At 40.2% G+C, this 25,126-nt stretch overlaps 1 protein-coding gene across 2 annotated transcripts in view; it reads right to left on the bottom strand.

Moving 5' to 3' along the window:
• The window catches only part of LOC120877969 (CGRP receptor component), a 35,353-nt gene that overhangs the window by 5,724 nt on the left and 4,503 nt on the right, over nucleotides 1-25,126 (bottom strand). For both annotated transcript variants that reach the window (XM_040260480.1, XM_040260487.1), the window contains 4 exons: nucleotides 19,834-19,870; nucleotides 12,868-12,966; nucleotides 11,475-11,569; nucleotides 414-471 (listed from right to left, as the gene is read on the bottom strand). In XM_040260480.1, coding sequence (XP_040116414.1) covers nucleotides 414-471; nucleotides 11,475-11,569; nucleotides 12,868-12,966; nucleotides 19,834-19,870 — 289 coding nt within the window. The remainder of the gene's footprint in view (nucleotides 1-413; nucleotides 472-11,474; nucleotides 11,570-12,867; nucleotides 12,967-19,833; nucleotides 19,871-25,126) is intronic.

Genomic DNA, 25,126 nt, shown 5'->3' with positions numbered 1-25,126 from the left:
CAAGTGAACACATGTTCCATTCATCGAGAGAAGAATACAGGAAGAGGACGTCAAAAGTGTGTGTGGGGCGGGGGTGGCGAGTGGGGAGGATAAACTCCACAGAGCCATGCTGAATCTAAACCTACAGAGAAGCAATGGCCAGAACAGTGTAGGACATGGAGGAGACAAAGAGCTGCCAAGTCAGATCCCCAGGTCCTACAGAAGGAATGACATTTCTCCAGTCTTTCCTTTTCCCTAAATCCATAGTAACTAGGATCAAATTGTTGAGGATTCCTTTCACTTATAAAATGGATGGTCTAGCAGTCTTTTCAAGTAATGACAGTTTCTGGCTTGTCTGAGGTCAGCCTTTAGAACCCATTTTACATCTCAGACCCAGAAACTAACCCGTCCAAGTTCAACCCTCCTTCACTCACCAGCTGGATCTCAACAGCAGTCACAGGCCTGTGATTCAGCAGCTGAAGCTTTTCAGCTCTGTCAAAAGAAAAGTACAGAGCCTTCAAAACTCTTATACTCCTAAGGATTTTGAGTCTTCACCAAGCAGTTTAGAGAACACTTTGTCAGATAACACATGGAAGAACAACTTGGAACATGGCCCTCAGTTTCTTCAACTGTAAAATGAAAGAATGAGAATAGAAGAGTCCTCGATCAGTGACTTTTACTCAAGGGCACAAACATGGATTAGAATCCTAAAGGGTCCAGAGGCTTGGGTTATAAGAAATGTAACAGACAGTACAGCTGCAGTTTTAATAAACTATATTTGGGAAATCTTAATTCAAATTACAGAAAGTAACGATTTACAAAATCATCTTGGTTGTTCATTGCTTACAAATGGTTGAAAATTCCTTTTTGAGGTTAAGACTAAATGTTACTCAGACTTGACCTGTAATCTAGTAAACAAAACCAAAGACTCCAAGGAGGTTAATACATGGTAGCATAAGACAAAGTTTTCTGCCCTCAAAGAGCTTATAATCCAGTTGGGAAAAGAAGACTAATAAAAGCAAATTTTAACAAAAGATTCACAACGAAGACACCAGTTATCTACCACAAGACAAAATGTAGCTCATTGCTGCAGGCGTGGTTGAAATGCATGTACTCTCAAAGATGACAGAACTTGTGGGACGTAGGCTCAAAAGGGAGGGAGACGTGTATACCTATGGCTGATCCACGCTGATGTACTGCAGAAACCAACGTCGTAATTATCTGTTAACTAAAAATAATTTTTTTTAAAAAGGTAGGACTTGAAAAAAAGTGGCTTCAATGTTTGCCACCCCTGTGCAGGTGACAATTGCTATATTTCTCTCTGACTCTGGAGCTCTACAAGCTTCCTCTTTTGAATTCAATTCAATAAACATATTCTGGAATAAAGTGATGAATAAGCCACAATTCCCAGAGCCAGGCATCTGGGGAAGCAACAGTTATCCAGTTCTCCCTAAGCCTTGGTTTCATCATCTGTCAAACAGGAATGACTACAGTACTTACCTGTCTCATGAGAAGGTTACAAGGGACAAAAATTTTACCATTTAGAACAAGAGTGGCAACCACTTATTGCTTACTTTCCATATGGCAAGCACATTTAACCCTCAGACTTGACGCTGAGATGGTAAAGAAATAATCTGTCCATGGCTACACAGCTAGTAAATGGTAGAGCTGAGACTCTGCTATCCAAGCTTATGTCCTGAACTGTCTGCTTCTAAAAGTATTCAGTGTTCACAAAGATGACTCACACAGTCATGTCCCCGTAAACGACAGTCAGGATTAAGGCAGTGCAGTCAAGTTCTACCCCTCATAAGCCCCCAAACATGCACTCTAGCCTTGAAGGAGGGCATGGCAGCCCACTCCAGTATTCTTGTCCAGAGAATCCCATGGACAGAGGATCCTGGTGGGCTACAGTCCCTGGGATTGCAAGAGTCGGACATGACAATGCGCTTTCCTTCTTCTTCAGAGAGGAGAAGACTCTTGCACTGGGCCTTTAAGGATTTTCTAGGCAAAAAGGATAAGAAGAATGGGCAGTAAGGGCAGGAACAGCACATCTAAACATCCAGAAGAAGGAACATTCACAGAGTTTTAGGAGATGGCTGCAAGAGAGGCTGTGGGACTCGAGGTTGAAAAAGTCAGCTGGGACAAGACCACAAAGGGCCTGCACTACCGAGGTGTTACTCTAGAGACACTGGAGAGCAACCGAGGAAAGGAGGGGACTTGCTGGGTCTGGAGAGCCTGGGAAAATGGAGGCAGAGACACTGTATAACACTCCCGGATGAGAGAAAACAAAGCTGTGTACTTAGGTGGCGGTGGCAACAGGAGGGATGGCAACAAGAGTCTTGACTTGGTCCTGGTCGCCCTCAGGTACAGTCAACAGGCTCGGACGACCGCCGAGGCTGGGGATGTGGCGGGTGAAAGACAGGGGAGAGCTAAGGGTTACTGTCAGGTATTTAGCCTGTTTGGAAATACTGTATGAATTGAAATCTGAATTTGAGTTTGTGGTACTTTTGGAGCCACAATGAAGAACTCACCCAACAGTTTCTCTAGTCTTAGTTCAAGTTTGGTTTAGAACTAGAGAAAAAGATCAGAGCCGGCTTTATTATGAAGGAGTATGCAAAACCAGGAGAGTGGATATCAGTCTAGAGGCCAGCTGCAGAGGAAATGAAGACCCACGGGAGACACTGTCAAGCACCTCTACTCACGGGGCTGGGAGAAGAGGCCGCAAAAGAGAAAGGCAAAGTTCAGGACAGAGGGTATCATCAATAGTGTCAAATGCTGAAGAGAGGACAGTAGGTTGACAGTAGAGAAGTCACTGGATTTGCCAAAACGGAGGGCACTGGCGGCCTGGCCAGGTAGTTCCACTATCGCGGAACAATAGTGAAGGCGACAACTGGACTGTGAGGACGGTGGAGTAACTGTGGAGGAAGCTCCTTTTTCTTTGTAAAGCAATTATCATCACTTTATCCAAATCTTCCAGTCTTTGGCCTACACTTTTAGTATAAAAGCCCCACAAGATGTGCACCTCTGGTGCAGCTAGAGACACGCAGCACAAGCTCCACAGCAGCCAAACACAACAGGTAGAGAGCGCAAAACTTAGGTGAACTGAAGTTACAAGACGAAGCAAAAGCCAATTTTGGAAAACAAAAATTAAAAGATTAAGGATCCCAAAATATTCTTAGCCCTAATGAGCTTTTACTGGACTCAAGTCATTTTGGAGGGAGGCATTCACAATATGACCCCATTAACCCAGCTTAGGAATTCTTGGGAGCCATGAGCAGCCGCACCAGGCACTCCGACAATAAATGGTAATCAGTTTGTGATTTGAAAACTCTAAAATTTTGGCTCTAAATTAATTTCACTCTAAAGTCACCAAGCTTTTGAAAGGCACCCTCCGTGTTGCCCTCATATTTTAAACTGTTTTTAGTATGGTTTATGTTGATATGCTTTGATATCAGACAAAGGTCAGTTTTTCTGGCACCAAAGCAAATCTGGGTTTGGTTCATGTATATGGAGAGAGTCTCTGAAGAGGGTCCAAAGGCACTCTCCACGTCTGTCTAAGGAGATCCAAGGTAGAAGTAGTGGAGTCGGTGCTCAGGGCACAGAGAGGGTCTCAGAGAACCCTTGTGAAAGACTAGGTAAAAGATGACAAAGGGAACTTCCCTGGCAGTCCAGTGGTTGAAAACCTGCCCAGTCAATAAGGGGTACACGGGTTCAAGCCCTGGTCTAGAAAGATTCCACGTGACGCAGGGCAACTAAGCCCGTGCTCTGCGAAATGAGAAGCCCAAGCACTTAGAGAGGAGCCCCCACTCACCACAACGAGACAGCCCGTGTGCAGCAACGAAGACCCAGTGCAGCCAGAAATAAAAATAAGTTTTAAGAAATGACAAGCGGGAGAAGTGCAAGGAGAGAAGGAAATGGGTCTGACTGCCTTCTGTCCTGCACTATAGAGTCAATGAAGACTGCTGGGAGGGAACATTAGACTCGGGCAAAGGGTGGGATTAGAGCAAAGGGTGGAAAGGAAAAGGCAGACAACAAGTATGTTTCATTCATAACAAGCAACATAAATAAAAATAAATCAAAGACTTACAGGAGATTAAAGATTAATCAGAAAAATCTGGTGACTTTAATTAGAAGATTGAAGTCCTCTGCAAACCTAATGTCATGTATTATTACTAAAAGCAAAGACCAGTATGGTACAGTATTACTCCAGAGGGACTAAAGGAAGATCCTGGGGCTGCTTCAGCCACATTCATTTTATGGACAGGTGCCTCCTTCACATCAGCCTTCAGGGAGGTACTGCCACCACAGCATACGCGGTTCCTTATTAAGTCTGAAAAGTGACTTAAAGTTTGGGCACCAGAAAGATACCCCAACAACACGTGTCTAAACTACAACTGCAGGTTAACATGACTAACGAAGTTATAAGAAGCTATGTGATGTCTTTGCTGGCACAGAGGTGGCCTTGGTTCCTCACCAGATGGGGGAACCACCCTCTGAGCCACCCATGGAGAAACTTTCATTCTGCTGAATTCAAGAACCCAGGCTCCCTTCAGGACTGCAAGCTGAGCAGCACAGGGCGGCCTCTCTGGCAGTGGAGGAGGAACGTTGCCAGCAGTAGCCTCAGTATCGAATCTGGCACCTGAATGATACCCTCCTCTCACCGGCACTAAGCCAGGGAACTATGGAACCTAAAGGGCAGTCACAGACTAGGCCACAGGCAGATACCACGAGGTGCCAGGAAAAGCAGCGGACACAGTAGGGACTGTGCAGCCCCTGGTGCATAAAGGTCAGAGGACAGACCTCGCAGCAGGCAGGTCAGGCAGTCAGACCAACCAAGCAAGTTCTCTGCTGTGCACCCCAGGAGCTGAGCCCAGCTGAAGTCACAGGACCACATGTATTGCAGGCTCCATTTTGGGGGATGGGGGTTCCAAACATTCCCCCCTGACTTCAGAGGCTCATTTCTATCGTCTCTACTTTGTCTCCTTCATTTAATTCACTGCACTTTAGCTCCTGTCCCAAATGATCACCAGAACTGTTCTCATTTAGGGGCCCAGAGTGCTCCACACTGATCACTCTGGAGGGCTTCTCTGCCCTGTCCTTCCCTGTCTCTGTGGTAGCCAACACTGCTGGTCACTCCCTCAAAACTACCTGCCCTTGCAGCTTCCACACACCATCCTTCCCTGATTCACCTATCTTTCTATTCCCTCATCTCTTTACAGGTTTCCTCTTCCACCTGCCTCTGTGGCATTCCCGTGGTGCCATCTTTCATCTTTACTGAGTTCTTCAACCAAACCTCACAATCTCATCTGCCATTACAGGTTAGAACCAAGAAATTCATGTCTTCATGTAGTGAGCTGATCTCCAGACCTCTGTAACCAACTGCCACCTAAACACCCCAGACACACCTCAAACTCAACCTATCCCAAAGCAATCTGACTACCTTTCCCAATAAACCAGTTCCTCTCTCCGTACTTCTCATCTTGGTGAAGAGCCAAATACACAGGCCAGAATCATCCCCGACTCTTCCCTCTCACCCACTGCCATATTAAGACACCAAGAATTACTGATTCTATTTCTTTCAAGGTATCTGTCCCCAGCCCCCACCCTCACCATTTCTACAGCCACTTCAATTCTTCTTGGCTAAAGGGCAAAGGCCTCTGTCCTCAAGTGTCTGCCACTTTTTCAGTCTACCTTCATTCTTACAAATAAAGTACCTTTTAAAAGATAAAAATCTGGTCATCTCATTATCCTGCTTCTAATCTTCCCACTGTCCGCACACAGTTTTTAAACTTTCTTAGTTCAACCTTCAGAACCCACTGACATCTGCTGTTTGTCAGTCTCTCTAGGTTCAAATGCCTTCATGTCCCCTAAGCACTCATATTCCAATTAAATGAAACTGCAAATATTACACAGGAACTACTTCCTGATTACAGGCTCCAGCATATCATGTTCCCTCTGCTTAGAAAGCATGTGCTCACTTATATCTGGCTATTACCTTATATGAAAACCCAGTGTCACCTCCCACAGGCAAAATGATACACTCAAATTCTGACACTTCAGTGTCTCTCTGCCATGTCCCAACTGCCATAGCACTTACACTGTAGCTATTCATCTTTGTATCCCTACTAAGACAAACCTAGCATGAGACAAACATGAGTTGAAAAACAAAGAGCTAGAGTAGCAATGACTTGCAGAAGACGTTCCAGAGAGAGACAACTGTTCACACAGTGGGGAGACAAGGGGCGAGATTCCAGGCTAAGCAGAGTAACCACATTCCAGATGTAGTGAAACCTGCACCCATCTATCTACCCTGAGCTTTGCTGCCTCCAGATTACTCTTGGACTTTAACACCTAAAGTCAAATAAAACATGGTTCCTATCAAACCCTCAAGAACTTTAGCAGTGGAGGTTTTTAAGCAAATTAATGGAGCTCCAGTTTGTATTACTAGAACCGGGTCACTAAGGGGCTATTATCTTGAATCTCCTCTTCCTGAGAAAAGGATAAGAGAAAAACTCTAGCAGGGGATATTCAGAAAAAAGAATTAAAGAGCATTTCAGCAGTTTCTGTTACACACGTGATTCCTGTCTTAAAATGCACTGGCTAGCACAAGTGATCCAGGTCTTGATAGCACGTGGCAAGCAGCCCCCTGAGTCATAAGGCACTGAGGCCAGATGAATTCCAATGGGCTGCAGATAGTTTGCCTGCTTCCAGAGGAGCCAGAACCAGCTACAGTGAAAGGAGCCTGCAGCTCCCTCTACTGGTTGTTTTCAGAACAACACTGCCTGGAGCTTTTGCAAGGGTATCTGTTACAGCCCTGGCATGTTCATGTGTCTCGGGACACAACCTTTAATGAAGGCAATGGCACCCCACTCCAGTATTCTTGCCTGGAAAATCCCATGGATGGAGGAGCCTGGTAGGCTGCAGTCCATGGGGTCGCTAAGAGTTGGACACCACTGAGCGACTTCACTTTCACTTTTCACTTTCATGCATTGGAGAAGGAAACGGCAACCCACTCCAGTGTCCTTGCCTGGAGAATCCCAGGGACGGGGGAGCCTGGTGGGCTGTCGTCTATGGGGCTGCACAGAGTCGGACACGACTGAAGCGACTTAACAGCAGCAGCAGGCACTAAAGGGTTAAGAAGGAGTTTACAAATCCGGTGTTCATTCCCCCTTCCACCTTTTTTCTTTTCCCCTAAAGCTCATATGTGGGGAAAATCAGAGAGAGACTATGCATGCCTAGGGAAAGGGGCACACTCAGAAAAGACCTGAGAAGACCTTGAGTTCATACCTCAAGCTGATTCTCAGCACAGAAACAACCCAATACAATACAAAAATAGTAAACAATAAACAAAAGTCAGAAAGCCTAAGGAAAAGGAAGAAAATCTGATTTTGAGCTACGATTTTATTAGATCAAATATCCAGTTTTCAACAAAGAACTCACAAGGTAAACAAAGAAACAGTTAAGTATAGCCCATGCAAATACATAAACAAATTAACTGTCTCTGAAAAAAATTAACAGTCTCTGAAAAAAACCCGATAGAAAGTCTACTAGACAAAGGCTTTAAAACAACCATCTCAAAAATAAATAAAACATTAAAGATGCTCCAAGAATTAAAATATGTAAAGAAAGTCAAGAAAACAATGCATGAACAAAATGGAAATATCAATAAAGAGACAGAAAGAAACAAAGAGAAATTCTGGAGCTGCAAAGCACAGTGACTAACATGAAAATGACCAGAGGGACTCAAAGGCAGATCTGAACAGGCCAAACAAAGAATCAGTGAACTTGAACAAAAAAAGGATTAAAGAGAAGTGAATAAAGCCTGGACACCACGTGATGAACCAACATACACATTTTGAAAGTCCCAAAAGGGACCACGTGACCATCCAGAGACGAACGGTTAAAGAAGATATGTTGTGTGTGCATACACACACACACACACACACACACACACAGGAATATTACTCAGCCATAAAAAAGAATGAAATACCATTTGCAACAACATGAATGGACCTAGAGATTATCACACTAAGTAAGTCAAAGACAAATATATCACATGTGGAATCTTAAAAAAAAAAGGGCCCCAAATAAACTTATTTACAAAACAGTAAAAGACTCAAGACACAGAAGATAAACTTATGATTACCAAAGGAAAGGAGGGGTAAATTAGGAATTTGGGATTAAGAGATACACATTCACTATAAATAAAACAAATAAACAACAAGGACCTCTTATACAGCACAGGGATCTATATTCAGTATCTTGCAATAACCTATAATGAAAAAGAATCTAAAAAGAACATATATATATATGGATAACTCAATCAATATGCTGTACACCTGAAAGTTACACAACATTGTACATCAACATACTTCAGTTTAAAACTTACTTTGTCTTTAAAAAACAACAACAATAAAAACAAACCCTTGGGAATATGTAGAAAAATTATCAGAGTTCTAACAGTTGCGTCTTTGGAGTTCTGGAATGAAAGGAGGAAGAGACTGGGACAGAAAAAAATGTTTAAAGAAATAATGGCCCAGAACTTCACAAACTAGGGTAAGAAAAATTTACATAACCAAGAAGTTCAGCAAAGATAAACTTTAAAAAAAATCATAATTAAATCATTCAAAGACCAAATATAAAGAAAACTACTGAAAGCAGTCACAGGACTTCTTTTTTAAACTAACATCTTTCAAGAGCTGAAAGAAAAGATCACTCTACCCCATGAAACTATCCTTCCAAAATGAAAGAATATATATAACACTCCCATTTGAACCAAAACTAAGAAAACTGCAGCCAGCAGGCCTGTTCTAAAAGAAGTGCTAGTAGAAGTTCTTTAGGCTGAAGTAAATGCTAAAAAGTAAACATGAACGGGAATGAGTGATGAAAAGAAATAGTAAAATTCTAAGTAAATATAAAAGACTATTTTTGTCCTCTTAACGTTCTTTAAAGTATGTATTGGTTCGGCCAAAAAGTTCGCTCAGGGTCTGCCATAACATCCTACGAAAAACTGGAACTAACTTTCTGGCCTACCCAATAGTGCTGGAGAGGATGTGAAGAAATAAGAACCCTTGCACTGCCTGTGGGAATGTAAAATGGAGCAGCCACTAGGGAAAACAGTATGGTAGTTTCTCAAAAAAGGAAAAATAACAATTATCCTAAGATCTAGCAATTTGGCTTCTGGGTATACACTCAAAAGAACTGAATGCTGAATCTCCGAGAGGTATTTGTACACTTGTGTTCACAGCAGTACCATTATGCGCAACAGCCGAAAGGCAGACACCACCCAAATATATACACTAATGGATAAATGAATAAACAAAATGTCATACATACATAAGATGGAACAGTGAGCAGCCTTCAAAAGGAAGGAAAACCTGACACATACAACATTAATGAGCCCTGAAGACGTTATAAATGAAACAACCAGTCACAAAAGAACAAATACCATGTAATTCTCCTATGAAGTACTTAAAGTAGCCAAAGTCAGAGATACAAAGCAGACTGGTGGTTACCAGAGGGAGAAGGGAGGATGGGGAGTCACTGTTTAATGGGTATACAGTTTTAGTTTTGCATGATGAAAACCTATCCTTTGGAAGGATGGCAGAGATGATTGTACAACTGACTCTATCTAATGCCACTAAACTGCACACTTACAAATGGTTAAAATTAGGACTTCCCTGGTGGTCCAGTGGTTAAGAATCCACCTGCAGATGCAAAGGACATGGGTTTGATCCATGGAGCAGAAAGATCCCACATGTCTCAGAGCAACTAAGCACGTGTCCCACGATTACTGAGCCCATGCACCTAGAGCAACAAGAGAAGCCACCGCAATGAGAAGCCCACACCCCACAACTAGAAAGCAGGCCCTGCTCACTATAACTCGAAAAAGCCTGTGCACAGCAACAAAGACCCCGCATGGCCAAAAATAAACAAATGTTTTTCAAAAAATGGTTAAAATAAAAATACCACAATATTAAAAAAATATTCAGATTTTGTAAAAAGACATATACTGTATGATTCTATTTATAAGAGGTATTGCTGCTGCTACTGCTAAGTCGCTTCAGTCGTGTCTGACTCTGTGCAACCCCAGAGACGGCAGCCCACTAGGCTCCCCCATCCCTGGGATTCTCCAGGAAAGAACACTGGAGTGGGTTGCCATTTCCTTCTCCAATGCATGAAAGTGAAAGTGAAGTTGCTCAGTAGTGTCCTTCCAGGCTCCTCTGTCCATGGGATTTTCCAGGCAAGAGTACTGGAGTGGGGTGCCATTGCCTTCTCCAAGAGTAGTCATATTCATACAAATAGAATGGTGGTGTCAGGGGCTAGGTTAAGTAGCAAATGGGGAGTTGTTTAATTGATATAGTTTGTTTTACAAGATTAAAAAGCTCTGGATGTTGGCTGTACAACACTGAATACTAACTATAAATGAACTTTAGACTTAAAAGTGGTTGAAATGGTACATTTTATGTTATGCTTATCACAAAAGTAAAACTATACATAAACATGCATAAATACATACAGGCACACATTTGAAAAAATTTGTCTTCATAGAGAAGAGAAGCAAGGGAGGAGGGCGCTAGTTTCCTGACAATGCATCAGCTACGTGCCTGAAACAATACCCGATGTTTCCTCCAAAAGAAAATTTCTGATTATTCTGAATGAATGACAAATGCCTTTTTGGGATTTATCAGCTGTGTTATTAATTCTAAAAGACTGCTGCTGCTAAGTCGCTTCAGTCGTGTCTGACTCTGCGACCCCAGAGACGGCAGCCCACCAGGCTCCCCCGTCCCTGGGATTCTCCAGGCAAGAACACTGGAGTGGGTTGCCATTTCCTTCTCCAATGCATGAAAGTGAAAAGGGAAAGAAGTCGCTCAGTCGTGTCCAACTCTTTCCAACCCCATGGACTGCAGCCTACCAGGCTCCTCCGTCCATGGGATTTTCCAGGCAAGAGTACTGGCCTGGGGTGCCATTGCCTTCTCCTAATTCTAAAAGACTAGGGCTAGTTTTTTCTCATGGAAACTCTTGCTCTAATTCTTAATGATGCTTTTAATTTCTACAAACTTAACTTATTCAGGAAAGTCATCAAGAAAGTAACTGGGCACAAGAAGAGCAGACAGAATCTTATCAAGCCATTTTTGCCCCACAAACACAAATGTCAAATGACTTAATTCACCAACTTGATCAAAAGCTCCTAATTTGTAAATCCCATTTTTCAACCAATTTAGTCTGAATGTTGAGAAGAGGTTAAGGGACAGATTTGGGGGAGATTTTTTGAGATTAAAAAGCCCACTGTGTTCTATTTCTGGCTCTAAAAAGATCACAGGGTGTAAGTCTCAGTTGTCTCATATACAATCCTAGGATCCTAATGTAAAAGCATATTGGTTATAATTCAAAACCCAACTAAATATAAATACACAGTTGCAAAGGATGACTTTTGCAAGCTATCATTTTCATTATGTGTCAGTCTTTTCCCACTTAAGATTATTTTTACTTACTTGGTCAACTTGTGGCTTTTCATTGCTGTCAAAAATTCTCTCACAATCTCAGGACTCTGGTGCCTGCATGGTGTTTTTGATATGTATTTTAATGTCTATGGAAAAAAAGGAAAAAGCAAGCATAAGACAAAGACCTCTGAATGAACCATAGACGTTAAAGAGATGAACTATATAAAGTAAAAGAACATGACTGATAAATGATTCTAGGATTCTAAATACATAATTAAATGAACAAAATCAGATGGGAAGGAATGGTGACAAAAGTGTTAAATCCCTTATTTTCCTTAAAAGAGATTATGATGACTTAAGGCAAGTTTTTTAATGTCTTTGAAAAGATAAATTAAAAGATAGTTAAATCCAAATCTTTGTAAGACAAAATGAAAACTGAAAGCAAATAAATAACAAGAAAAAATAAATTAAAATGACAGATACAAAATCAAACATATAACAGCTTAAATGCTCTTTTTTAAGAACAAAGCATAGAATGGGAGAGAATGCAACAAACTATCAATTAGATATTAAGATTATAAATTACTTTTAATAACTTTCTTTATACATTTTGGTACTTTCTAAGTTTTCTACCATAAAAAAATATCACTTATACTGTAATAAAGAATTTGTCTTTGCCAAAACAGATGATCTGGCCTTTGCCCTCTGCTTCCAGGAGGTAGTCTTCATACACTTGGAGCGTTACACCTAATAGGAATTATGTTTGTCTGGGAGCCTGACGGCCTAGACAGTCTTAATAAGACTGAGAGCAGGGGCTTTGGGTCATGCAATATCAACCGACCTGGAGGCTGACATGAACTACACAGACAATCAATCATTCAATCATGCCTAGGTAATGGAGTCCCAATAAAAACTGGACACCAAAACTTGGTGGAGCGTCCTTGGCTGAAAATGTTCTGAGTGTATTAACACACACTGACTTCGAGAGAAGCATGTTCTAACTCCACATTAGAGAACAATGGAAACTCTGCCTATGATATTTCTCCTGGCACCTTTCCCAACTGCTTCATCCCTAGGCCAATTTTAATCTGTATTTTTTTCCTTGTGATAACTTGTAATTGTGAGTATAATGGCTTTCAGCAAGTTCTATGAATACTTTCAGTAAATTATTGAATCTGAGGGTTCTCTTGGGGCGCTCTGACTTGCAATTGGTATTAGAAGTGAGGCAGGTTTTTGATTATTCCCTCCTCTAAATTTTGCAGTTGGTCAACACTTGCAACTGCCCAAACTCTTTCCACTTCTATAAACAGAATAAAAACTGAGTTACAGTAAAACTACTCAAATCAGATAATGGATAATCATGATTCGGTGTCCAGTCAGCAGCAAGATAAACCAACCCCTTTCAATAGAAGTTTGGATAGACCCTCTGGAAACCTAGACTTACTTCATATGTGATAGTATTCAAGTTCTGTTGCCCAGTACTGTGTTTATTCTTTCCACTTTCTTTACGCTGCTCTTTCAAATCAGTTAGTAACTGGAACACCTAGGAAGAGATATACAAAAAATTTTCATAAATAAATTTGAAAAATGTATCTATTCCAAGGTCAATGATCTTGAAGGATAAATAGAACATCTCTTTCTTCTCATAAACCCTCCCCCAAACTCTTGCATTAGAGCAAATGAATCCGGAAAGCATTTGACTTTTTAAAGATGTTCTTTTATCTAAGTCAAACAGTATAAATTCATTGGTTTACATAAACTATTTCAAGTGTTTCCTATCAATATAAAACCATAAAACTCTAAACAAAGTGGGTATAGTGGCAATGTACCTCAACACAGTAAAGCCATACATGACAAGCCCAGAGCTAACATTGAACACAACAGTGCAAAGCTAAAAGCTTTTCCTCTAAGATCAGGAATAAGACAAGGATGCCCACTCTCACCTCTTTTATTCAACTTAGTACTGGAAGACCTAGACATGGCAATCAGTCAAGATAAGAAATAAAAGACATCCAAAGGGATGTAAAGAAGTAAAACTGTCACTATTTGCACATTACATGGTTTTATTTACAGAAATTCCTAAAGACGCCACAAAAAAACTGTTAGAACTAAGAAATGAATTCAGTAAAGTTGTAAGATACAATGCCAACATACAGAAATCTGTTGTGTTTCTATAAATTAAAAGAAAACACAATTCTAATCATTATAATTGCAACAAAAAAAGACCTCGGAAAAAACTTAACCAATAAGGCAAAAGACCTGTCCAGTGGAAACTATAAGACACTGATGAAAGAAAAAGTCAAGACACAAATAAATGCTCAAGGATTGGAAGAATACTGTTCCAGTGTTTGTACTACCCAAAGCAAACCAGATTCAGTGTAACTCCTATCAAAATTCCAACTGCACATTTCACAGAGAGAACAACCCTAAAATTTGTATGGACCACAAAAGACAGAGCGTGGTCCACTAGAGAAGGGAATGGCAAACCACTTCAGTATTCTTGCCTTGAGAACCCCATGAACAGTATGAAAAGGCAAAATGATAGAATACTGAAAGAGGAACTCCCCAGGTCAGTAGGTGCCCAATATGCTACTGGAGATCAGTGGAGAAATAACTCCAGAAAGAATGAAGGGATGGAGCCAAAGCAAAAACAATACCCAGTTGTGGATGTGACTGGTGATAGAAGCAAGGTCCGATGCTGTAAAGAGCAATATTGCATAGGAACCTGGAATGTCAGGTCCATGAATCAAGGCAAATTGGAAGTAGTCAAACAAGAGATGGCAAGGGTGAATGTCGACATTCTAGGAATCAGCAAACTAAAATGGACTGGAATGGGTGAATTTAACTCATATGACCATTATGTCTAATACTGCGGGCAGGAATCCCTCAGAAGAAATGGCGTAGCCATCATGGTCAACAAGAGAGTCCGAAATGCAGTACCTGGATGCAATCTCAAAAACGACAGAATGATCTTTGTTCGTCTCCAAGGCAAACCATTCAATACCACAGTTATCCAAGTCTATGCCCCAACCAGTAATGCTGAAGAAGCTGAAGTTGAATGGTTTTATGAAGACCTACAAGACCTTTTAGAACTAACACCCAAAACAGATGTCCTTTTCATTATAGGGGACTGGAATGCAAAAGTAGGAAGTCAACAAACACGTGGAGTAACAGGCAAATTTGGCCTTGGAATGCGGAATGAAGCAGGGCAAAGACTAATAGAATTTTGCCAAGAAAATGCACTGGTCTTAGCAAACACCCTCTTTAAACAACACAAGAGAAGACTCTACACATGGATATCACCAGATGGTCAACACCAAAATCAGATTGATTATATTCTTTGCAGCCAAAAATGGAGAAGCTCTATACAGTCAACAAAAACAAGACCAGGAGCTGACTGTGGCTCAGATCATGAACTCCTTATTACCAAATTCAGACTCAAATTGAAGAAAGTAGGGAAAACCGCTAGACCATTCAGGTATGACCTAAATCAAATCCCTTATGATTATACAGTGGAAGTGAGAAATAGATTTAAGGGCCTAGATCTGATAGATAGAGCGCCTGATGAACTATGGAATGAGGTTCGTGACATTGTACAGGAGACAGGGATCAAGACCATCCTCATGGAAAAGAAATGCAAAAAAGCAAAATGGCTGTCTGGGGAGGCCTTACAAATAGCTATGAAAAGAAGAGAGGCGAAAAGCAAAGGAGAAAAGAAAAGATATAAGCATCTGAATGCAGCGTTCCAAAGAATAGCAAGAAGAGATAAGAAAGCCTTCTTCAGCAATCAGTGCAAAGAAATAGAGGAAAACAACAGAATGGGAAAGACTAGAGATCTCTTCAAGAAAATTAGAGATTCCAAGGGAACATTTCATGCAAAGATGGGCTCAATAAAGGACAGAAATGGTATGGACCTAACAGAAGCAGAAGATATTAAGAAGAGGTGGCAAGAATACATGGAAGAATTGTACAAAAAAGATCTTCACGACCCAGATAATCATGATGATGTGATCACTAATCTAGAGCCAGACATCTTGGAAAGTGAAGTCAAGTGGGCCTTTGAAAGCATCATTACGAACAAAACTAGTGAAGGTGATGGAATTCCAGTGGAGCTGTTTCAAATCCTGAAAGATGATGCTGTGAAAGTGCTGCACTCAATATGCCAGCAAATTTGGAAAACTCAGCAGTGGCCACAGGACTGGAAAAGGTCAGTTTTCATTCCAATCCCAAAGAAAGGCAATGCCAAAGAATGCTCAAACTACCACACAATTGCACTCATCTCACATGCTAGTAAAGTAATGCTCAAAATTCTCCAAGCCAGGCTTCAGCAATACATGAACCGTGAACTCCCTGATGTTCAAGCTGGTTTTAGAAAAGGCAGAGGAATCAGAGATCAAATTGCCAACATCTGCTGGATCATGGAAAAAGCAAGAGAGTTCCAGAAAAACATCTATTTCTGCTTTATTGACTATGCCAAAGCCTTTGACTGTGTGGATCACAAGAAACTGTGGAAAATTCTGAGAGAGATGGGAATACCAGACCACCTGACCTGTCTCTTGAGAAATCTGTATGCGGGTCAGGAAGCAACAGTTAGAACTGGACAATGAACAACAGACTGGTTCCAAATAGGAAAAGGAGTACGTCAAGGCTGTATATTGTCACCCTGCTTATTTAACTTATATGCAGAGTACATCATCAGAAACGCTGGACCGGAAGAAGCACAAGCTGGAATCAAGATCACTGAGAGAAATATCAATAACCTCAGATATGCAGATGACACCACCCTTATGGCAGAAAGTGAAGAGGAGCTAAAAAGCCTCTTGATGAAAATGAAAGAGGAGAGTGAAAAAGTTGCCTTAAAGCTCAACATTCAGAAAACGAAGATCATGGCATCCGGTCCCATCACTTCATGGGAAATAGATGGGGAAACAGTGGAAAGTGTCAGACTTTATTTTTGGGGGCTCCAGAATCACTGCAGATGGTGACTGCAGCCATGAAATTAAAAGACCCTTACTCCTTGGAAGAAAAGTTATGACCAACCTAGATAGTATATTCAAAAGCAGAGACATTCCTTTGCCGACTAAGGTCCGTCTAGTCAAGGCTATGGTTTTTCCAGTAGTCACGTATGGATGTGAGAGTTGGACTGTGAAGAAGGCTGAGCGCCGAAGAATTGATGCTTTTGAACTGTGGTGTTGGAGAAGACTCTTGAGAGTCCCTTGGACTGCAAGGAGATCCAACCAGTCCATTCTGAAGGAGATCAGCCCTGAGATTTCTTTGGAAGGAATGATGCTAAAGCTGAAACTCCAGTACTTTGGCCACCTCATGCGAAGAGTTGACTCATTGGAAAAGACTCTGATGCTGGGAGGGATTGGGGGCAGGAGGAGAAGGGGACGACAGAGGATAAGATGGCTGGATGGCATCACGGACTCGATGGACGTGAGTCTGAGTGAATTCCGGGAGTTGGTGATGGACAGGGAGGCCTGGCATGCTGCAATTCATGGGGTCGCAAAGAGTCGGACACAACTGAGTGACTGAACTGAACTGAATAAGACCCAGAATAGTCAAAGCCATCTTGAAAAAGAACAACAAAGCTAGAGGCATCACACTCCCCAATTTCAAACTATATTACAAAGCTATAGTAATCAAAACTGTACAGTAAAAAGAGATGCAGAGATCAATGGAACAGAATAGAGTCCAGATATAAATCCACACATATACAGTTAATTAATTTATGAAAAAAGAGCCAAGAATATACAACGGGGAAAGGATAGTCTCAATAAATGGTGTTGGGAAAACTGAACAGCCATATGGAAAAGAATGGAACTAGATCACTACATAAACCATACACAAAAATTAACTCAAAATGGATTAAAAACTTGATGGATGATCCGAAACCATAAAACTCCCAGAAGAAAACACAAGCAGCAAGCGCCTTGACACTGGTCTTGGCAATGAATTTTTGGATTCAACACCAAAAGCTAAGGCAACAAAGGCAACAATAAATAAGTGGGACTACATCAAACTAAAAAGCTGCTGTGCCGCAAAGGAAATCATCAATAAAATGCAGTCTACTGAATGGGAGAAAATTTCTGCAAATTATGTAGCTGATAAGGGGTTAATATCCAAACTATATACATTCCTACAACTCAAAAGCAAAAAAACAAATAATCCAATTTAAAAATGGGCATTTTCCCGAAGAATACATACAGATGGCCAACAAGTACACAAAAAGATGTTCAACATCACTAATCATTAGGGAAATGCAAATCAAAACCAATATGAGATTATCACCTCACACCTGTTACAATGGCTATTATCAAAAAGTCAAGAAATAAGTATTGGTGAGGATATGAAGAAAAGGAAGCCACTGCATACGATGGCTGGGACTGTTAGCCGGTGCAGCCACTACAGAAAACAGTGAAGGATTATCAAAAAATTAAAAATAGAACTACCGTATGATTCAGTAATTCCACTTCTGGATAACTATCCAAAGAAAACAAAAACACTAATTTGAAAGGATATATGAAGCATTATTTATAATACCCAAGGTAAGGAAATAACCTAAAGTGTCCATTTACAGATGAATGGATAAAGAAAATGTGGCATGTGTGTGTGCACGCACATGTGTATATATATATATATATTTATACACACACATACACACACATACATGCACAGAGGAATATTATTCAGGCATAAAAAATGGAATCTTGCCAACTGCAACTTGAATGGAATTTGAGGGCATTATGCTAAGTAAAATAAAGCAGAGAAAGATAAATACTCTATGATCTTACTTACATGTGGAATCTTAAAAACAAGAACGCAAAACCAAAAACTAAGCTCATAAAGAATAGATGGATGCGAGAGACAGCAGGGAGGGTGACAAACAAATGAAAGTGGTCAGGAGTCACAAACTTCCAATTATAAAATAAACAAACCATGGGGATATCATGTGCAGCATGGCAACTCTAGTTAATACTGTACTGCATATTTGAAAGTTGCTCAGAGAGTAAATCTTTAAAAGTTCTCATCACAAGAAAAAAGAATTATATAACTATGATGTTAATTTATTACCTATTGTGGAAATCATCTTGCAATATACACAAATATCAAATCATTATGTCATATGCCTGAAACTAATATAACATATTTGATTGTACCTGAATTAAAAAAAATTTTCTGAAAACAATTTTTTTTTTAAAAAAAGATCTTACTTCTTCTCCAATATGAAAATCTATTTTATTTCTGGAAAAGAAAAATTATGAGGCAAGCGATAAAAGTGGTTTACCAAAAAAAAGGCAGGGAGGGGTGGAAATGCTATAGAACTTTAGAAGTAAACTTTTCTCACAAGGAAGAAACACAAGTTTATTAGTGCTAAGAAGGGTCAGGAGAGGAAATCTCTTTCCTATTTTGGAGATTATACCAGAAAATTGTAAGAAGCATAGTATCAAAGACATAGTAATGACTAGATACAATGCAACCGTCCCCCTGCCTGTAGGTCCTTTCAGAAATAGTGGCTTGAGACCCCATTAATGCAACGTTCACAAATGGATAAACCACTAAACACCTTGTCCAGAGGCCTAACTGGACAAGGAGATTTCTAAAAGCCAATGGCTTGACCATCTCATTCCTGTTATGACTAGAACCCATTTAAGATGAACCTTTAGCAAGGAAAGAATATGGCCCACTGTGTTAATTCTACTACCTTCTACATATATCACACAATGAAGACTTAAATCTCCTCTAAGTCTTCCTGAGTTTAGACCCTGACATAAGAAAAAATCAGATGGTTTTGCTATTACCAAACAACACCCATGTATAATAGAAAGTAAGCAGAAATAATGGTCTATCTCCCCTCTCACCAATCTTTTTCCTTCCTTCCTTTCTTTCCCCAGCAACCCAACCCTCAAGCCCCCAAATTCCAAACCTGTTCGTTCTTACTAATTACTCATAATGGTGATCAACTAAACTCTCACTTCCAAAATGAAGGTGTTAATACCTATGAGACCATTATGAGGATCAAAATAATAACTTATAAAAGCATTTTACAGCTAAAGAGTGTTAATTTGGAAAAGGCATACATTTTTTTAACAGAAAATTTTTACAAACAGAAACAGTTCCAAAATAGATCCTTCCATCCTATGAAGGCATCCCAAATGAAGATCTAATGTCTCTGGCATTTGGAGATGGTTGCCTACCTGAACTAAAGCCTTCTCAGTTTTCCTGAATTACTGTGTGTGATTTACCAAGCTAAGAGTATTCCAAAGTCCACCAGATGGTGCCATCTCTCTTATTTTAAATGGCAAATCCAAATGAATCCAGTCATTTCTAACCAAAACTAATTCAGCAGCCTTCAGAAGCAGAGGACAAACAATCAGAGAGGAAAACACAACAGTCCAAAGCAATTTACCTCATAGTTACTGAGCAGCGCAGCATTGGCATCCTTTCTGCAAAACAAAGTAAACTGTCATTAGTCTGGGTTCCTATCCCTCTGTGGAAATGAAATATATAAAATAATCCCTCTGTTAAGATTCAGTAGTCCAGTTCAGAAACTTGGGGACTACAACCCCAAATTAAGAAATGTCCTAAATCTCACTGGTTTAGCTGGTGATACACAAATTCAAAGCAAATTCTCCTCTTTAAAACTGAGGTATATCACAAATCCATCATCAGGTAGGTTACTAAGATACGCTACTTATCCATGGTCCAAGTAGGCAGAAATTAAAGAGAAGTCAGACGTCTAGAGGAAGTTAGTAGTAGGAAGAACCTGTGGGCCAAACCACAGGAGTAGGGGGAGACAATAAACAGAGGGTGCTAGAATTAGCTGGAGAAACAGAGTGCCCCCTCATCCCACAGCCATGCCCTCTCTCCAGCACCTCCACCTTCTACCAGCTATCAACATTTTGGGCAGCTAAGTTTTCCTGCTGGATCACCAGAAATGAGACCCTTAACACTAACATCACTCCTGCACATCCCAGCAACATCAGGAATCCTGCCAGATAGGCACAAAAACTCCCAAGGTGTTTATCTTCACTGTCGACTCAACAGGCAGAGCTCACGTTTAGTGGTCAAAACTCTGACCCTTGTGCAACAGTCAATCAAGGCAAAATGTCACTTTTATGTACGAATGAGCACAGCAGTGTGACTTGCATTAAATGACCACTGATCCATTCTATAGTATCACAAAAGTACATACTGTTCTTAACGGTCTATAATAAGAATGCCGTTTTATTAGTAACAATTAAGAATTCAGTTTTGACCTACTGTATAGCACAGGGAACTATATTCAATATCTTATAATAATCTATAATGGAAAAGAATCTGAAAAAGAATATATATGTATGTATAGCTGAATCACTTTGCTGTATACCTGAAACACCGTAAATCAGCTCTACTTCAATTTCCAAAAAACATTGTTTTGAAATCAGACAAATCTGGGTTCATGTTCCAGCTCTGCCACTTACCTGAGTTTTAATGAGTTAACTACCACCCTCCTAAGAGTCCCCATATAAAACAAAAAATGAGGATAAACTAGTACTCAGAAGTGTAGCCTGGATTCTAAATCCAGCTCCATCCTCCATCAGATATGTGAATTTGGGCAAGTTATTGAACCGTTCCATGCTTACATTTCCTCATCTATAACATGGCAATTATAGTACCAACCTCGTAAGATTTTTATAGGATTGAGCTGAAACATGTAAAGTACCTGGAACACAGTAAGTACTCAATAAATACCATCTGTTATCACTTCTCCCTATGCTACCACCACCACTTCTTCCTACTTCAAAAAGCTATTCTGAGGATGAAAGGAAAACAACAAATTTTAAAACTGTAACAGTCTGTGGTTTACTAGGATCGCCCTAAAGGAAAGCTGTAAGACATCATCTCACTTTAATTCTCACTAAAAAGCCTGTGATGTAGGAGCTATTATGATTCCTTCCTTATAGATGATGAAACAGGTGCAAAGATTGAAAACCGTGCTCAAGGGCACACAGTAAAAAAGAAAAAACTAACTGAAGGGGACAATAACTATGGGATTGTAAAAAATAAAACTGGATGGAAATCAGTAATACAGAATCAATTCACCAAGGAGTCTGTATTTCACATAATGTGCAACAAAGATTACCATCTGTTCTTAAACTAGGAGAGGGGCTGTAAGGTGAAAACGAGGACACAAAATTTCAAAAACATGGGCGGTTTCCCCAGTCAATAAATAAAGCAAAACAAGCAAGAGGTTGACACAGCATTCAGCCAAGACCTTAGGTCATCACACAGTGCTGTCAGCACAGTAATCAAATCAGCACAAGGCTTACCAAAGGTTACCAGTCATTCAACAGAGAGCCAGGATTTCATCAACAGAGGCTTTGCGCAATGACAATGGCATTTAGGTCACCAAGAATATATTTAAAAGGAACCCGACACAGGAAGGACAACGCATCATTAGGGGCCATGACATGGTTCATTTAAAATTGGAAATGACAAATCAAGCCACATGTCATCCTTGACTACTTAATCAGGAAGTCAGCCCAAGAGCCTTTTGTTGAAATCGAATTACAACTCCCTGGGTGCCGTAACATTCAGGGTACCAAAACAGCCCTTCCTGGAACAGGGTGGTGAAGAATTACAAATGCTATTCTTTCTCAAGGCCAGTGGATCCATCCCAGGTACCATGGTGACAAGTTCATCTCCAAGTCCCAGCCCCTCCTCGGTCATGCAGACTATTCCAGGGAAATCTGTCCTGGCTGTTCAAGTACTGCCCCACTGCCCAACCATGCTGTTAACTGAGAGAATCCTGAGAACATCTCCTGCCTTTTCTAGAGTCAATGTACAAAGGACAGGCGCTCCCTTTCAGGTATATTGTCATGAACTTGTGTTTTGGGGCCTGGAGAACAATGGACCTTAGTGCATCTTGTACTCTGGTGGGCACAGCTGATTTATCCACTGATATTTTATTAGGAAGATATTAATATTTTTTTTAACCCAGCTAAACACTAATGGAGTAAATGCAAAAAATTCTAGGTATTCCTTCATTCAATAAAATATTGGGCTTCCCTGGTGGTCCATGGTTAAAACTCTGCAATTTCACTGTAGGAGGCACAAGTTTGATCCCTGGTCAGGGAAGTTTCACATGCTGATTGGTGTGGGGGGAAAAAAAATCAATGAATATAGTGTCTGTTTTTACTAAGTCCTAAATGAATTGTGTGTATTGGGGAAATTTTTTTTAAATGCAGTTTTTATCCTGAAGAAGTTACTGTAACCACCACTAACTGGCAGGCTGCTGAGAACAGGATATGGTGAGATTTGAGAAACATCTTAATCAAGTCATCTAACTCAACAGCACCAATAATGATGATGTGATTCACGGAGAAGGAAACATGCCTTATAGCAATCCAGTCCAAAAATGGTTAATTTAAACCTAGTTAAGAGGATACAATCAGACAAATGCAACCTGAGGAAACTTCTTCAAATCCATTGGCCCACATTCTTCCAATATCACTAGCATTTGTCCTGATACCAATGTCACAAAAAGAGGCTAGGAAACTGTCTTAGAGTGAAGGAGGTTAAAGAACCCTGGCAACAAAGGCAATGTGTGATTCTTTTTTTTTTTTTTCAATGTGTGATTCTTGATTGGATCCTAATATTGTTTTTCCTAAATCTAGTTAAGACATTATTAAGACAACTGATGGAATTTTTATATAGATTACATTTTAATAATAGTGGTTATATAAGCACTAAATCCCCCAAGTATGATGATGGTATTACAGATACACAGGAAAATGCCTTTTTAAGACTGATAACATGACACAGCCATAATTCTCAAATAGTTCAGTAGAGAGTGAGAGAGTGTGACAGAGTGAGAGTGAGAGTGAGAGTGTGTGTGTGTGTGTAGAGAAAATGCATGCATGCCTACGTGGTGACTCTAGGTAAAGGACATCCAGGTACTTGTGATGCTCTTTTTGCAACTGCTACATGGGTTTAACATTTCTCAAGGTAAAAACTTGAGAAAAATGGAGATGTAAAACTAAAAAATTCCAGGTTTTTTAAAAAAGACATCAGTATAACTTGTAATTAAGGATCCTCTCCTCCAATTTTTTTTTTCCTTCATACTCTCTTGTGGGACTTAGAATAGTACTGATATTACTTATATTTAAAGCAAATATTCCAAGTGAATTTTAAAGACTGTGTGAATCTATACTTACAAGAGGGCAGTCACTTAAGCTCCTTAGCTGACTTGCTATTTGAAATTTAACCTGTAAAATCTGCTTAACTTGCTGAATCAACTTAATGGACACAAACAACTACTCTGGAAAACCAAATTCTGAATAAACAGAACAAAATGATCTATTGACAGACTTTCCTTAGAGGCACACACGCACAAAGAAGTCCAGGCCAACAGTGCCTACTGAGTGTCACACAGTCAACTCTTACGAACACAATGACAAACGGAATTGCTCAAATTCTCCTATGTTTAATCTATGTTACTGATTCAAGTCCTGTTCGGAAAAACTAAACTCTGCTCCAAGAAAACTGAGCAACCTGCAAAGTCAATGAACAAGTTAAAGTGCAGCATGCACTTGGGAGCCAGCAAACAAATTATCCTCTTTCCAGCCCTGTTACTGACCTGCTGCAGGACCTCTTAGCTAATGTCTCTACACTTCAGTATTTCCAGTTGAAAGATGAAGAAAATTGTGACACTCTTTCAAAAAGATGATACAGAAGAAAGTCCATTTTCCCTAACTCTGTATCTTAACTTCAAGAATAAAAGGACGAACACAAAGTCTTCCAGGCATATAAATAACCCAGAGGCATTAGACAAAGTCAGTCAAACAACAAATGGCTTATGTACACAAATACTTAAAATATTTGGTATCCTTTTATCTGACGTGATGGTGAAAACGTTTTCATTTTTAAACTCTCCCTTTCAACCCAATAAAGCTTAAATATTTCTTAATCTTAAAAAACTTCTAGTGTATATTATATGTATCATTCACATACACTAGGTAGTTAGGGGGAAAAAGTGGTAAAAACTCACGAGAGTCTTCCATCCATGCCTCCTCACTGCAGGTCCTGGCAGTGGTACAATACATTTGCCCTCTCAGAAACCCAGGGGTCTCCTGAAGATCCTGAGGACCACACTGTCAGAGATCACAGCTCATGCTGGAGACCAGGCAAGATCTGAAGTTAGGCTTCCAGAGCATCCCATTCCAGGGGCCCTACCACCCCCAAACCACACGCCTACCTCAGAAAACCACATTTTCCCAAAACTGCTAGCCACAAAATTCTTGATTGATCAATGACTTCTTAGAAGAAGTGGGCAGGTTACTACAGGAGAAAAAATTCTTGACTGAAATCATTTCACTTCGGAAAATCAGAAAATTGATATGCTAAGCAATCAAGAAACTAGCTCATTAATTTATATTAATTTAACTTCTTAAACTAATGAAGTACTATTTATATTACTTCATTCAACAAGTACAGTTAGCCCTCTGTATCTGTGGATGTGAAACCCACAGATACAAAACTAATAAATACAGAAGGCCAACCATATTCGTCGAAGGCCTACTGTGTGCCAGGTGCAGTGCTAAGCGCTAGGTGAACACACACTGGTCCCTGCCTTCATGGTACCTACACTCTCACGAGGAAGACAAAGCACTAGACAAACATACATCTATTACTGCAACTTGTAATTATTTAAGGGGAAA

The sequence above is a fragment of the Oryx dammah genome, unplaced genomic scaffold (assembly GCF_014754425.2).
Source record: "Oryx dammah isolate SB20612 unplaced genomic scaffold, SCBI_Odam_1.1 HiC_scaffold_2, whole genome shotgun sequence".
In the NCBI taxonomy this organism is placed as follows: Eukaryota; Metazoa; Chordata; class Mammalia; order Artiodactyla; family Bovidae; genus Oryx; species Oryx dammah.
Note: the sequence above shows the minus strand (reverse complement) of the source record. Positions and strands in the feature narration are given on the sequence as shown.